Source organism: Quercus lobata, chromosome 9 (genome assembly GCF_001633185.2).
Source record: "Quercus lobata isolate SW786 chromosome 9, ValleyOak3.0 Primary Assembly, whole genome shotgun sequence".
Classification (NCBI taxonomy): domain Eukaryota; kingdom Viridiplantae; phylum Streptophyta; class Magnoliopsida; order Fagales; family Fagaceae; genus Quercus; species Quercus lobata.
Window position 1 is genome coordinate 11,971,130 of NC_044912.1, and position 16,565 is coordinate 11,987,694.

The window sequence follows — 16,565 nt, forward strand, 5'->3', positions numbered from 1 at the left end:
GGCCGAAACTATATATATATATATATATAAATCTTAACTTACGACACCTTGATCTTAGTTTGGCCAATCTCAACGGGCCATTTCCACAACTTGGAAACCTTTCACAGTTGCAGTACCTTGATCATGGTGGGAATGATTTGATCTTGGTCATTGACGCATTGGCTACAACTAAGTTTGTAGCCAAACTTTGTCCAAATTAAATTCCACATGAGAAATATTTTTTATCTCATTTTTTGACAAAGTTTGGCTACAAACTAGTTTGTAGCTAATAACTACACTTCTACTCAATATTTTTTTTTATTGAATGTAAATTTTGACAAATCTATAATTTGATTACATTTTCTTCCTATATCCTCTACACTTGCAAAAAATTTAGAAAATCAAAGACCAAAAGATATGCATCAATCAAATATTTAAATTTCAATTTTTTGTTAATATAAAATTATGCATAAAAAATAAGTGTATGGATCGAAAAATATAAATAACATTTGATTGATACAAAATTTGACATGCATGTTAAAAACATAAAGAACTAATAATTCAACAGTTAAAAATTTTCAAAACATGTAACCATATTAATTTTTTTAGTGGGAATCATAGTAATTGACTACAAACTTTGTCCCTCATTTTCAATGTTACAGCCAGCAAACACAAGAAAACAAACAAACTTTTCGAAAATAAGTCTTCAAAAAAAAAAAAAAATTCGCTCAACAAAACGCGTAATGCTTGTTTCCAACATCATTCGTATTTCGTAGTCTGAAGAATATATCTATACTCTATATTGCAATTGACTATTCAGCGCAACTTGTTCATGTTACAACTTCCCACTAGTGATGTAAACAAGTGGTCAAGTTGATCATAGAATTGATATATTTAATTTTATTTTGTACAAGATGAGTTAAGTTTTAGCTTGTTCAAATTTGATATAAATATATATATATATATATATATATTTATTTATTTATTGTAAAACAAGTTTGAACTTGTTCACAAATTATTTGATTAACTTATCATTTTCTTATATGCAGTATATAACAAACACTACGGAATATATATAATTTTTTTATTATATATCCCTTCACAAACATATGTTAGTATTAATAACTAAATTATAGTTGCAATTGTGTTATTTGTGTTAATTAGATATGTATGAGGATTTTGGTTTATGGGCTTATAAAATTATATTTACCAAATCATGCATATCTAAAAAATAAATAAAATTTTACTATGAAATAGACTTTTTGTTTTGTCAATACCATATAACGATAATTTACTATCTCATTACAAACTGATACATTTCAATCTCAAATCTATAGAAATATAGTTTTACAACATAAATATATAAACATACAATATTATAAATTCTAAATTACAGATTATACCCTCTAACTATTAATATTATTTTCATTTGCATCCCAAAAGTTTCAATTTTTTCCATTTACTTGAATATGTTTTGAAGATATATAGTCCATCTGTCCACTGTCCGATCATACCATTAAACCTAATAAACAATGTAGTTTTTCTTTGATTTAAAATCTAAATTGAATCTCTGTTGAGCTTCTACTTTAATCCTATACTTCAAAACAATTTCCTCAAAAAAAAAAAAAAAGAATTATTAATTTTTTATTATTATTATCAGAAATTAATGGAGAAAAGAAAGAAAAATAAAAGAAAGAGTAACTATTTATGGAAGAAGAGAAAGATAACTAACTTATATTTCTAAGCAATTTTTGCAGTTCTGAAATATAGAAAAATTAATTTAGGAGAAGCCTATCTAATACATATTTCAAACATATATTAATTACTTATACTGGTTTGAGAACACCCAATGGTTGGGTTTGCTAGTTGCGTTGGGTTAAGGGTTGAATAATTGAATGACAAACTAGAAAATATTAAGAAAAACAGTAGAAGAAAATAATACTTATGACCGTATGATCGATGTAACATGTTTCCATTTCACAATTGAACTTTAGTCTTGTATGCCTCTTGCAAAAGCAGATTATGGTGAAAGTCATTGTTGATGTTGAGTTTGTCTCACACCGTATACAGACGGTATTTGAGCTTCAAGAATTAGAATTAAACCTGTAATTTAGTATCACAAAATTGACATTAATTTCAGCTATATATATCAAATCAATTTAGTTAAAACCGATATGCAAATTTTTTTGAAAATGATACAAGACGCATATACATTGTTCCTTACTTTTTACAAGAGATAGATTCATTGCATGTCCAATGTCTGCCATCAAGACTTGATGTCTTCATCATAAACTTCAGGTGAGAAGTCGACAATGTTATATAAGAGTACAAAATGTGTTGAGACATTAGACCAGGTCAAAGTCATTAGTTGCCAGTGTTTTTATTAATTAAGTGTTTGTTGGGTGTGGGAGGTAAAGGTTAGGATTTAAGTGTCCAGAAAAGAGGTTTATACACATATACATATATATATATATATATATACCATAAAGGGGGAAGGGGACGCACTGCTGATGGAAAGGAGATGGAAGCACAGTAATAGTAGTGAAGATAATGTAAATAACTTGAAAGTAAATAACTTAAAAGTAAATAACTTGAAAGTAATTTGGTGCCCAAATTGTCCAAATGATGTCTGAAGACTATGAACCTGAAAACTACCTAAGCTCTCACCCTAAACTTCCTAGAAACTTGATAAGAAAACACAATTTTCAACACTTCCTCTTTTTCTTCCTTCTTTTTCCTTTCATTGGCTACTTTCATCTTTGGTGCCCAAATTGTCCAAATGATGTCTGAAGACTATGAACCTGAAACCTACCTAAGCTCTCACCCTAAACTTCCTAGAAACTTGATAAGAAAGCACAATTTTCAACATCTCCTCTTTTTCTTCCTTCTTTTTCCTTTCATTGGCTACTTTCACCATTGGTGCCCAAATTGTCCAAACGATGTCTGATCAATTTCTATTAATAAACAAAACCATATAATTGTATTGACAAACGCAATAGAAAATGTTAACTCCCTCAAAGGAAACTAATTAAATCTAATTATATGACTCTTTGATCAATATAACCGCATGATTTATTTTATTTTTTTTATAAATCATTAGTTATAGTGAAGGATTGATGAAGGGATTTATACATTAAAAGTCGTCGTTAAAAATATCAGATAGTGACAGTTGAACTATGAAACTCTTGATCAAAGCTGAATCTAATTGAGGATTTCTTTTGTATTGAGTCCAAATTTAGGAACTTAATTAAGATATCCAGATAAGAGCTAGAAAATGTTATTACAAATTTTTATATTAAAAAATTGCAAAGTGATAAGTTAATAAATGTTAAAATTTCTATCAATTTCACTTACAAAAATTTCTATGTGATCCATTGTCCATCAAAAGGACAAATGCCGATGGCCCATCCACGTACGTGAAACAAGGATCCTAAAAAAACCGATCGAAAAAAGGGCAAAGGCAATGCATAGCAGGAATAAGCTCAATATTGCTGCAGGGTAGGGTTATAAATGAACTAAGTCGATCATGAACAACTTGGACTCGGCTTGATAAAAAGCTCGTTCATATTTGTTTGTTTATAAATAAGCCAAGTTTGAGCCTTAGTTTTAGGCTCGTTTAATAAACAGGCCAAGCCCAAGCAAAAAAAATTGTTCAAGAACAAGCTCTAGGCTTGATACAAAACGAATCAAACGTAGACTCATTTAAAAGTTTATATGTGTTAGTTAAATATACTCAATACATATATCTTAATAATGACATGACTAACATGAAACCACTACCCATTACTTTAATTATTTCATTCCCTCTCAACTGACCAAGAATCACTTTAGATTATAGTTACATTAAAAAATAAATTAGTTAATTAAATGAGCCACTTATGATCATTTCCTATCAATCATCTAAAGTAAAGTTATAAAATATGTTAGTATTTTCTCATTCATAATAGTTACAAACAAGTATTTTTCTAGTTCTTCACCATCTAACGTGAATATAAAAATAGTATTTTGAGTATTTGCTAAAACAGTAAACAAGAAATGATGAATGAATGAATTTAATTATATAAAATTTTAATTTGAATAGTGGCTAATCATAAATAGGACTAGACGCATAATAAAATGAGTACAATTTTTTCTTCTTCTTAATTTTAAAGATTTAAGCATTTGATAAGGTAATTTTTTTTTTAGATCTCAAGCTCAAAGCTTGACCGAAACTGGAGTTTGAGCTTGATATTAAGTTCCAGCCTGAATTGACTAATTAATCAAGTCAAGTTTAAACTTTTTAACTTCCTCACAAGTTCAAGTTCAAGTTCAAACACTAATTTTAAACTTGTCACGAACTCAAGCCACTCATAAACTTTTGACTTTTCTAATAAGCCAAACTTAAACATACAGATTACCGCCCTACGACAGACAAATGACTCCACACGCATCAAGCCAAAGTTTGATGCTTCTCAATTTAATATACACATGATTCGTACACTGGCCACACTGCAGAGCAGAAATTTTTTTTACCTCATGAGCGTGAAAACTGAAACGCAGAAACACTGCACCCAGTAGTACTTTTCACTTTCTCATAATTACTCATGCCATTGATTCCATAGAATATAATTTTTTATTGGAAAACGCGCTTGCAGCATTGGGTATTTTAACGGAGAATGCTTGTCATCGTTATCCCATCTTTGATTGTGAAATTAATCATTATTCCCATTTCGCTATGACAATGATCACACTCACGGGTGGAAGGTCCTTCAAACTTCTTCTTCTTCATGCATTTTTACTTGTAATGCTTTCAGCGCACTTGAGTCCAGCCCTTGGATTCATTTCAGGGGTTGGAGTCGGAGATGCTAACAACATCAGGTGTATAGAGGGAGAGAGACAAGCACTCCTTGAGTTCAAAAAAGGCCTCGTTGATGACCATGGCAGACTCTCTTCGTGGCAGAGCAGCGACGAAAATAAGAATTGCTGCAATTGGGAAGGAGTTCGCTGCAGCAACCTAACCGGCCATGTACTTGAGCTTCATCTTAGCAATGATGGACGTGAAAATAAACCTTTTGGAGGTATGATTAGTTCTTCACTACTTGAGTTGCCTTATTTGACATATTTGGATCTTAGTTTCAATGATTTTAATCAGAGCTATATGCCAAAGTTCATCGGTTCTCTCAGTAACTTAAAACACCTCAATCTTGCTGCGGCCAATCTCAGTGGACTAATTCCACATCATCTTCAGAACCTTTCGCACTTGCAACTACTCTATCTCGGTGGGAATTATTGGAGTAATATTGAAAATTTGGAATGGCTTTCTCATTTGTCTTCAATAGAAGAATTTGACCTAAGTGACACAAATCTCAGTGTAGCCAATGATTGGTTGGAAGTTGTGAGTAGTCTCCCTAATTTAAAAAACTTGTGGATGGAGTCGTGTGATTTGCCTCCAATGAGTCTTTCATCTTTTTCCCCTTTCAATGATTCGAAATCTTTTGCTTCTCTTAAAAGCCTAGATCTCAGTGAAAACCAACTTGTCCACGTTCCAAAATCCTTAGGGAATATATGTACTATACGTGAATTGAACTTGGGGTCAAACCATCTCAATGGACAATTAGTTGAGCTTATCACTAACTTGTCCGGATGTGCAAAAGACTCACTAGAAATTTTGTATTTATCAGAAAATCAAATTACGGGATCGTTGACTAATTTTGCAATATTTCCGTCCTTAAAAGAAATATATCTTTCAGTGAACAAATTAAATGGGACTTTGCCCAAAAGCATTGGAAACCTATATAAGCTCGAGGTTTTGCGTGTTGATTCGAATTTTTTAGAAGGTGTGATCTCTGAATCCATTTTCTCAAATCTCTCCAAATTACAAATTTTAGACTTGTCCAATAATTCTCTTTCTTTTGAATTCAGTTTTGATTGGGTTCCCCCTTTTCAACTGAATAAGATACATTTGACGCCTTGTAATTTAGGGCCTAGATTTCCAAATTGGATTCTAACTCAAAGGAATGTTTCCTTCCTTAAGATCTCTGATACTAAAATCTCAGATACCATCCCAGCAGAGTGGTTAGCAGACCTGCCTCCTACATTAAAACTTTTAAATCTTTCTAACAACCATATATATGGGCGGTTACCAAATGTGTCACCAAAAAGATTGAATGAACTTGCAATTGATTTGAGTGCTAACAGTTTAGAGGGTCCACTACCACATTTTCCAACAAATCTCACAATCTTGAATCTCTCTAAAAATCAATTTTCAGGGTCTATCTCTTCTCTTTGTAAAATCAATGGTCAATTGTTGGCTTACCTAGACCTATCCCATAATAGATTATCTGGAAGACTTCCTAATTGTTTTATGCAATGGCCAGAGCTAGTCATTTTGAATTTAGCTGGCAACCACTTCTTTGGGGAAGTTCCAAGCTCTTTGGGCTTGCTGTATGTGCTCAACACGTTGAGTCTAAATAATAATAATTTCTCTGGAAACTTACCTTCGTCCCTGAGAAATTGCAGTTCCTTGATAGTTATGGACATGAGAAATAATAGATTTTCTAGGAACGTACCAGCATGGATTGGGGAACGCCTACCAAGCTTGGTTTTTCTATCTTTACATTCCAATATGTTCAATGGAAGCATACCATTGCATTTGTGTTGGTTAAAAGATTTACAAATCTTGGACCTCTCTTTAAATGACATTTCCGGAACTATACCACAATGCCTCAATAATTTCACAGCCATGGCTCAAAAAAGAAACTATTTCTTTGAAAACTTTATTCCTCTTTCATACGATAATTTTATCGTACAAGAATATTTTGATAGTGTAATGGTTGAGTTGAAAAGAAATGAGTATGAGTACCATGGTACAAATCTTGGACTACTGAAGATCATTAACCTTTCAAGTAACAAATTGATTGGGAAACTTCCAAGTGAAATCTTCAGCCTTTTGGATTTGATTTCACTCAACGTATCAAGAAACAACTTGATTGGAGAAATTCCTCAAATGATTGGTCGGTTGAAGCAGCTAGAATCACTTGATTTGTCAAGAAATCAGTTTTCAGGCGAAATCCCATCTAGCATGTCGGAGTTAAACTTTTTGAGCATTCTGGACTAATCTTACAACAATTTGTCAGGGAACATTCCCTCTGGCACTCAAATCCGGGGTTTCAATGCATCTTATTTTATTGGAAATGGGGCACTTTGTGGACCTCCACTCACACAGAAGTGTCCAGGTGAAGAAACTCCAAACCGAAGTGAAGTGACTACTAATGATAATGAAGAGAATGGAGATGAATTGGGAAAATGGTTTTATGTGGGAACAGGATTTGGATTTGCTATGGGGTTTTGGGGAGTTTGCAGTTCTTTGGTGTTAAAGCGTTCTTGGAGACTTGCTTATTTCTTGTTATTGGACAACATGAAGGATTGGCTTTATGTAACAATAACAGTGAACATTGCAAGATTACAAAGGAAGATTCAGAGGCAGGGATGACCACTTTGTCTGTAGAGGTTAGCAAGGTAATGTAATATGTATATTAATCTTTTATATATGCTATGGGCGGCAATTAATTTATCCTTCTCATATATATATATATATATATTACCCTAAACCAAACGTAACTGCTAAAATCATTAATCTATTTCAATTTTAGTGTTTTGTTTCCACCTTATCTCACAATTTCTTGATTTTGCCGCACATGCCAAGATGTATATTTCATATATGGTGGTGCTTAAGGCTATATACTTAATCCGCGTGGTAAATTTCAGTTTGCATGAAGTAGTTCTACTTCTAATTCTATATATTTAGTGCATCAAGACTGATGGTTTTCTTTTATCTTTGGTGCTAATATCAGGAGTTGCTGCTGCTGGTGCTCGCATCAAAATAAGTGTCAGAAACACCGTTTGCAACATTTGTGTGGGTGTGGATCTATATTATGCTTTATTTCATCGCCTTTCTCAGCATCGTCATTTCGTTAGTAGCTACCTCTCTTCAATTAAGCAAGTTAATTTACAAAGAGGAATTGTGTAATTTGAATCTAGTTTAATGTTTGAGTGTTACCATCCTGGACTATTTGCACTGTTACCTTTGTTGTTTGAGTGTTACCTTTGTTGTTTCATATATATATATATATATATATATATATAGTGCGTGTGTTTTTGATTTATTTTCTTATCAAATGTTTGAATTTGTCAACAAGTTATTTGATACAAATTGGGAAGAGGTTTTGATTGATAAAAAGAATTTTATGTATATATATACACACACCTATACTAAATTTTTTTTCCCTTTCACAAATAGATAATAATAAATAATTAAAATATAGTTAGAATTATATTATTTGACTTAATTAGATAGACTGATAGACTAATTTTAATTTCCTTTTATAAATTTATAGAAATTAGATTGACTAACCTTGCATTATTAAAAATTATATATAATTTTTAATATGAAATAGACTATCGTATTTGCCAATAAATTACCCCCCAAAAAAAAATTTACAATTCTAATCTTAAATATAAAAATATTTTTAACACGTATACATATAAACATATATAATATTATATGGGCAAAATCATAACTTACTTTCTCTAACTTTGTCTTGTTTTCATTTTTGTCCCTATAATTTCAGTTTTAATGTTGCGGCAACTTAAATATGTTTTCAATGCAACTCTTCTATCTATATCACTGTTAAGGCTCATAAAATAATGTAGTTTTGCTTTGATACAAAATATAAATTGCATCTTTAATGAGCTTTCCGTCATTTACTTCAAATCAGCAGGAATTATTTATTTTTATCAGAAATCACCAAATAAAAGAGAAGTGGAAGTGAGAGTAATTATTAATGAGAGAGAGAGAGAGAGAGAGAGAGAGAGAGAGAGAAGAGAGCTATTGACTGAAAGTTTTTAAGCGATGATGAATGAAGAGAACCAAGTGTGTATATTAAGGGCATCCATAATATCTACAAAACCTAAGGCAACAGCATATTGAAATTCTGCTACGCAAAAAAATTAGGAAAGAACAGCACCCTCTCTCACACGCACACACATACTTCAGCATATATAAATCAAATGGATTATTAAATAACAACATCAATGAATGGCTAGTAAACTATAAATACCCTGTGCAATGCACAATTAAATAACAACATCCATACAACCCAAAGCTCAGATGCACGCCAACGTGAAACTCATATTAAACCAACCGAGTAAACTTCATTCCAACTGACCAAGGATAAAAGAGAGATATAGAAGTGAGAAGCCTTTCATAGGATAGACGTTACTCGAACTGAGTTATCAGCTGATCCAGTCAAGAAGATGGGCAAAGTTGGGTGCCAATCAACCGTTGTTATAGCAGCAGTGTGTGGAAGAGTTCTCAAACCATTTCTTTGACCACGAACCTGAGCCAAGTTAAACAAACGATAAATTAAATTAGAATAATCAGTATGGCTGAAAATCAGCATTTGTAATTCTGGTCAATATATTGATCAGATTCAGGGTCAATAGCAAGTCAACTCTGATTGCCATAGATTAAAGAACAAATGAAAACCACCGTCATTGTGTGCACTTCGACGTGTCTTCATGCACACATAGGCACAGGCACACACATATGAGAATGAGAAACAAGAAGGGTGGGCTGGGCAAGAGATCAACCTGATATATAGGTGCTCTTACTGAAACAGATGTCACCAGTAGCCTCCTCCCATTAGCATCTAACGCCATTTCATGTCTGCAAAGTTTTGAGCTCTCAGCGTCACAGAACCTACAGAATGGAAAAGAATCAAGATATCAAGGTTCCTTCTGTTGACTATAACACAACAATATAGAAGATGCAACTATAATAATAAATACCAGAACATGACAGATTTTTACAGGGCAACAGCATAAAACAATATGTGCAAAGGCAGTACCAACATTATAAAAAGTAAAGGGTTCACCACTGGGAAAGTGAGGGAGACGGATTATGCACAGCACACGATCCTCCACAAAAATTAGCAGAATCAAATAAATGTCATAGTTATTTTAGTATTTATGTGATTTCAATCTTCCATGAACCTTCACTAGTTATAAAACCAATCAATTAGGGGCGGAACTAGGATTTTATGAGCACGCCTGGGGGGGGTGGGGGCAAAATTATAGCAAGTACAAAATTGAACTAATTTAATTGAGTCATGTAGAAAGGAAAATTATGCTCATGTTTAGGCAAATTAGACCATGGCCCCACCATAGCGCCTATATCTAATAACATAAAGGTCCTATGATATTGAACAACATTATAATTCCATAATCCTCCAATTTGAAATATAAGTAGTATAATATCCCAGTTCCACAACACATCATTGAGTACATAGAAAGCATTTAATGAATCTCACTTTTTGTGAAAGTTCAAGAACTATGATGACAGTCAAATGTCAGAACCCAGCTAATCTTAACCAATATATTCTTTTCATAAGGATAATAGTCTTAACCAAAATTCACTTTAGATAACAGAGTGCCAGCAAAACAAATACCTACTACAGTTTCTTGACCATAGGAATTGACCTTGGTTTTGCAAGCTCCATTCAAATATCTAACACCAAAAAACAAATTCTGTGAGGGTTATATTAGCATAATATGGCAAAACCTTAAGCTATATAAAGTTCAAAGAAAAAACTAAGCTGTATTTAGAGATCTCTGCCTAAATTTGAATTGAAAACCAAGATATACTTGCCTTTCCATCTGACCCCAAGCTAAAAATGGTTGTCTCATCAGGCCCAAAAAGAAGAGAGCTTATCGCGGAATCATGTGCAGGCCACCCAGTAATTTGTAGACCAGCAGCCATGTCTTTGACAAGTTAAGGGGTATGCATAATAAAGCGGATATTTCTGCTCAGGCACCCTCATCCATGATTATTGGGCAACATTTTCTTTTCATTAACCATTTAATTTTCCATCAAATGACTAGGTTAACCCCCCAGTTAAGATACAAGTAAGCCTTTGAAATGCACTTAAAAGGGCCAGGTTAGCAGAAAAGGAGTTTATGTCCTCTTAGGTATGTGCAACCACAAATTTTAAAACCAAAGGCTTTTGTTTTCACATGCAAACTCGATAACCACTAAAATGCAGATTAAGAAACCAGGTCATAAAATCATTAAAAGGATACCAAACATGTGAATCATTCCATCAGTAGCAGAAGCTGCTAAAATCTTCCCATTGTGATTGAAGCATAAAGAAGTTATTGCAGGTGGATCTTTACCAAGAGGAAGGACTGTCTTCACGAAAGGCAAAGATCATTAAGGGATAAAATAAAAACTAGCAGCTGAGTGCAAAAATAAAGTTCCAAGACAAACAGTCACGAACCACAGCCTCCCAGGTTTTCATGCTCCAGACAGTTAAGGAAGCGAACCCTAAATTGTCGTTATAGCTTGAGCCATTCCTACAAAGAAAATGAGTTCCTATTAATCTATTGCACCAGTAGAAAGAACAATAAAATTGGTAAAATAAGAAAAACTAAAAAAAAACTAAAAAAATGGTAAATAATTGATAAGAAAGATAAAACCATGTACAATCTCCTGAAAATTGCATGATTGGGAGATCAGGGTACATAAGAAACACTCCCAATGGTTTTAACCAATGCTAAAGTCATTTCAGTAGCACAATGCAAGCATAATGCTCTTTTTATTTAATTGTTATTATTAATTTATTATTGAAATTTTACACATGCATCCAATGGGTCTTGAACTCTAAACCTTGAACTCCATCCCATTCCTTGAATTTTTATTTATTTATTTATTCTTTTCTTTTTTTTTTGTGGGGTGGGGGAGCTCATTGGCATGGCAGTAGCATCATACTTCTAGTAGAGGTGTTATTGAACAGATCTCCAGGTGACCACAGAATGTCGTATTTTAACACTTCCATACTAACATTTAAGACTATTAGAAGAAAATACCCTTTGGAGGCTGCCGCAGAAACAAAAATTGGTTCTACAGGGCTGCACTTTAGATCCAAGACACTGCAGCACCAAAAAGATGTTAAGAGCAAACAGCAAGGAAGAGAATTGCAGCCATAGTATGTATGGGATAAACCTTGGAAATGCTTCAGTTGTGCTGAGATCGCAGACAACTCTCTTTGCATCAACATTCCATGCTTTAATGCCTCCATCAGCTGTGCCTATGAGAAGCTTTTGTCAAAAAGAACCACAAAACTTAAAAAATTGAATTTCGATCTCAAATAATCAACACCATTCAATATCAAACCATATATGCAATCACTCATAAAGGCCAATTTACATACCAAGCGGTCAGATTTACACTCCCAGTCAAGTGACATGATCTCTGCCCCACAATAAATGGTCGCATTTCTTGATGCCGGAGTTGAAGAGTTGAAGAGTCATACGTCCATATCCTTTGTTTTAAATGTGGAGAATAATAAGGAATCAACTTGAAATCAGCCCATAATTAGAAATTTAAAAAAAGGGACATGCACCAACCCTTCTCTGGCATGCTCAACAACCAAGGTAGTCACAACTCAAATCAATAACCCATCTATGCAGGATAAATCTAGAAATTGTTTCTTTTCTTCTTCTTTTCCTCTTTTTTGAGAAAAGGGGTGGGGGTCCATCTAAATCCATTTTAGCATATAGGAATTTCAATATATACAAGCCATAAGGGACAAGGAATCTTAAACCCTTACATTAAATCTTTATTAAGTTTAATGTTACCTACTTCCAAAAAAAGAATACCTTACTGTACCATCTATAGAAGCACTGGCTATATTGTTCCCTGATGCAGAAAAGCGGCACCGACTGATTGGACTTGTGTGACCCAAAAATGTTTCCTAAAAAACCATGGTATTCCAGAAATTAGAGACATTCCAATAAAGAATAGCTTAGACATACAGGTAATGAACAAAATGTCTTTGTAGAAAGGATTAAAGAGAAAGGTACAAATTGATAAATGAAAATGATCTAAATCTAAAAACTTCAAATTTTGAAATATGGATTTATCAGATATTTTACCTGAAAGTCTACTTTAACTTCTGGAAATTCTTCTTCTATGTGAACTTCCCTGCCATTTTCTGCCACACCAAATTCAATAATTACTTGACCAGCAATGAGTTCATAAATATTGTCACAATTAACTCACATATTCAAGCAAAAAACAGGAAATCAGAAACCAGATTAAAAAGCTCAACCTGCAACCATACAGCCAAAAAATTAATTTGACCGTTTCCCCAGGAAAAAAAAAAAAAAAAAAAAAAAAAAAGAGAGTTCTCAAACTAGTTCAGTAAAATAAATGATGCTTTACATTACCATGCTGTCAACCACTCATACAGAATCTTGATTCGCTTTAGATCCCTTTAAAGAGTATATCTACATTTTAGCCTTCTTTTGCTGTTCAGATTGACAATACCATTTTAATTCACACATCAAGTCTCTTGCCAATGAAGTCATATTTTTTTTTCCCTAAATATTCTACATTAGCCAATGGATCTGCTCATAAAATGAAGCATAAATGTAGGGTTACTTTACACATTTTTTAAATTCGCAAATTTTTTACATTATCTGCCCTTATCTTTCACAACTGCTCTACTAGACTTCTCTAAATTTACAGGTTTCTGATACCATCTATCGTATCTTCCCAGTAATGAAAGCTCAACATGTCACCCCATATATGTCAACTAATCCTATAATTTTTATAAAAAAATAAAAAATAAAAAACTTCCATTAGCTTGTTCACTATCATGAACTTATGGAAGAGAAACTGTACAGAACAGCAATCTACCAATACAGGGGCCATCTTGCCACATTTGACTGGAATCACCAGTTCTACCATCTCTCATATCAAGATTTGATGAAGTGGATGAATCATGAAACAACTTGGACATGGTAAGCTCAGATTGAACTTGAGAAGGCCCAGTAACAAAATCTTGATCCAGCACTGTTTCAGCTAATTGTGGAGTAGCAGGAGCACAGGCTTCATGTATCTCCCTGTATATAATAGGATCTTCTTCATGCATAAAACTTGATGAACTTTTGGTTCGTCCTGTGCTTGCATCCGGTAGTGATGAAGCATTACTGAGTTCCTAAAAAAGAAAAAAGGATGATAGATATCAAAATTGTTCTGTCTGTAGCTGTTATAGTCATAAGGGAAATAGCAAAGACCATTCCTTACCACTTTAACCGACCTAATTGAGCTTCTTTTTCCTCCAGTAAAGCTTGAAGTTGTGACAACTTAATATTGAGTTGCTTTATATCCTTTCTGAGACGGTTGGCGGTATTCTTCTCTGCACTGATCTTTAATAGGGCAGGGAGGCATGGTGTGGTTAAGGATATATTCTCAAAACTCAGTCAATAATAAATTGACTTAATTTTTTAAAAATAATAATTAAAATAAAATAAAATAAGTTTTTTTAAAAATACCCCATATCATGATGATATCATGTAATTATTGGTGGAAACAAATCAAAGAGAATGAATGAGCTCACCTTTTTTGGAGAAGCACATATGAATATTGAGGAAAGAGATGGCATTAAAAAAAATGGATTATCCTTATTTTAGAATTCCATTGAACACCCAAAGACACACTTCACAATCATTAAACTTAAAGGCTTTTTTTTTTTAATGGGTAAACTTAAGGGCATTTATTAAAAAAGAACTGTTTTTAAAATGATAGTTGTGAACTAGTAAATGCATTAGATTTTTTTTATGACATGAAACCTCACTGTGGTAGGGCCTTTTGGATCCACCCCTAGGGAGTAAATGCATTGGAAATATAGGGGAATGGTGAAACCAAAGTATCAAATTATATTATACTATATATATGACTTGCTCTGAAGGATATGAGTTCCATTGAAGATCTCACTAAAGAAGTTCCTCACAGAAAGACGTAAGGCCTCATACCATTCCTTTGAGAAATAAATATGAAATTCAGGATCCAGGTTTGGGTTCTTTATATATGGAATGGCTGCACCACATGCCCAAAATTATAAATCAAGGAGAAGGTAGTCCAGTAGAACACAATAGAATGAATAAAAGAGAAACCCACCAAACCATGCAGTCCAGTCCTTGCCCCTCTGCAAAAATTCATTGCCATTCATCTCGAACAAATCTACAACTTTGTCCCTCCTCCCTGATTGTATGGCATGAGCAATATAGTATCGCAGAATTGAGACCTCCAATTTAGACAAAGTAGCAATAAGTACAGTTTCAGATGCTGAAGAAAAGTACTACTTGAAAAAGCTCAAGAGACCAACTACTTTTTCTGCCTGAAATTTGGGTACGTATACTGAGAAGATTTAAGTCTAAAATCTTATCCACTTGAAACCCTTTACCAATATCTGTGCCTAATTCACTCTCAAAAGTTTGCAGAGTATTAGTAAATCCTCTGAAGACAAGAAACTCCCTCACAAGTTCCTCAGCATACTGAATGTTCTCCATCTTGTTCTGCTACACCTACAATGATAAAGATACCTTCAGCCCCATAATTATTTACATCTTTAACGTAACAGTATTTTTTTTGGGGGGTTTAAGTCCCTGAACAGGAGATTGCACTATACACATCTCACTAACCAACAGATGTATGAAATGTAAACAGTAAAAAGTATAGGCCTTCATATGGGATTATCTAATAGTACATTTCTACACTCACTAGAAAAGTAAATTTGACTATATTAGTTTCCTACTTCAATTAGTTCGTATGTCATATCCACAATCTCTACCTGGTCTCTACCTGTATGCACATAACTGCTTCATTCTGCGATTTATCAAAAAAAATAAACTACTTCATTCTGCACATAAGAGCAGTCCTGTAACATATAACAAATGCCTAATTGCAAAAAGTAATTAAATCTTATTTCAGTAACAACAAAAGGAACCAAAGAGTACATTAATGAAGATGCTGATGATAATGGTGATGGTGACAACAAAGATGACAGAAATAAATGACAATGACAATGACAATAAATAAATAAATAAAAAAAAAAAAATATATATATATATATATATATTTCATTGCAACAACAGCTTAATGTAAATTCAAATAATACACAAACCCAAGGGTAATGCACCAGGGCTTAAACTCAAAATGAGTATTCAAGGTCAAAACAACATTCATAAGCCCTGATACTTACAACCAGGGCATGTCCTTCATACGGGAAGAAGGAAACTAACATATTTATGGGAAGTAAGATATTGCAACTCTAACAATGTCAGTCTAGAAAAGGTGTGGAAAGGGGTTGAGCCAGGTACAGTAAGTGTCATACATGTGTTCAAAGAAGCTAAAATTATAAGAAATAGGACAAATTTCAAACATTGATAGTAATAAGTTCATTGAGCTACCTTGCAACACATCAAACTTTCTTGATACCGTTTCAATTTCAGCAGATATGAATACTTGCTAAATACCTACTCAGTACTGAATCTAATACATGGGGCTATCAGAACTTGCTAATTCTTCTATAAAATCACAGTCCAATTTCCATTTCAAATTCGCAGTTTGCACGGAGGATCACACAAACAAGTAACTACAGTTCCTTCCATAGCAATTCACAAGCCTCAGAATCAAAATTAACCAAACTCTGTGGACCTAAAATTCAAGATTGACAGTCTAAAACACCAGCTCTACCAAATTA

The 16,565-nt window shown here is 33.3% G+C and overlaps 1 protein-coding gene and 1 pseudogene across 3 annotated transcripts; one reads left to right on the forward strand and one right to left on the reverse strand.

Moving 5' to 3' along the window:
• The first annotated feature begins 4,514 nt into the window (after nucleotides 1–4,514).
• Nucleotides 4,515–8,050, forward strand: LOC115959346 (receptor-like protein EIX2). Of its 2 annotated transcripts, XM_031077695.1 has the most exons (3): nucleotides 4,515–5,036; nucleotides 7,095–7,476; nucleotides 7,812–8,050. In XM_031077695.1, exons 1-2 carry the CDS (start codon nucleotides 4,694–4,696, stop codon nucleotides 7,448–7,450), a joined length of 699 nt encoding a protein of 232 aa, XP_030933555.1. In that variant the 5' UTR covers nucleotides 4,515–4,693; the 3' UTR covers nucleotides 7,451–7,476; nucleotides 7,812–8,050. The 2 variants fall into 2 exon arrangements, 1 of the variants encoding a protein (XP_030933555.1); XR_004084845.1 differs by having other exon boundaries at nucleotides 4,515–7,476.
• A 917-nt stretch (nucleotides 8,051–8,967) lies between these two features.
• Nucleotides 8,968–15,856, reverse strand: LOC115960881 (annotated as a pseudogene). Its single transcript, XR_004085249.1, has 16 exons — nucleotides 15,654–15,856; nucleotides 14,981–15,387; nucleotides 14,777–14,899; nucleotides 14,108–14,249; nucleotides 13,718–14,010; nucleotides 12,952–13,010; nucleotides 12,676–12,770; nucleotides 12,228–12,338; nucleotides 12,020–12,114; nucleotides 11,884–11,946; nucleotides 11,295–11,370; nucleotides 11,098–11,206; nucleotides 10,667–10,779; nucleotides 10,467–10,525; nucleotides 9,610–9,718; nucleotides 8,968–9,356 (listed from the first exon to the last, which is right to left on the reverse strand). The product of XR_004085249.1 is annotated as a WD repeat-containing protein 91 homolog (transcript).
• Between the last annotated feature and the right edge of the window lie 709 nt (nucleotides 15,857–16,565).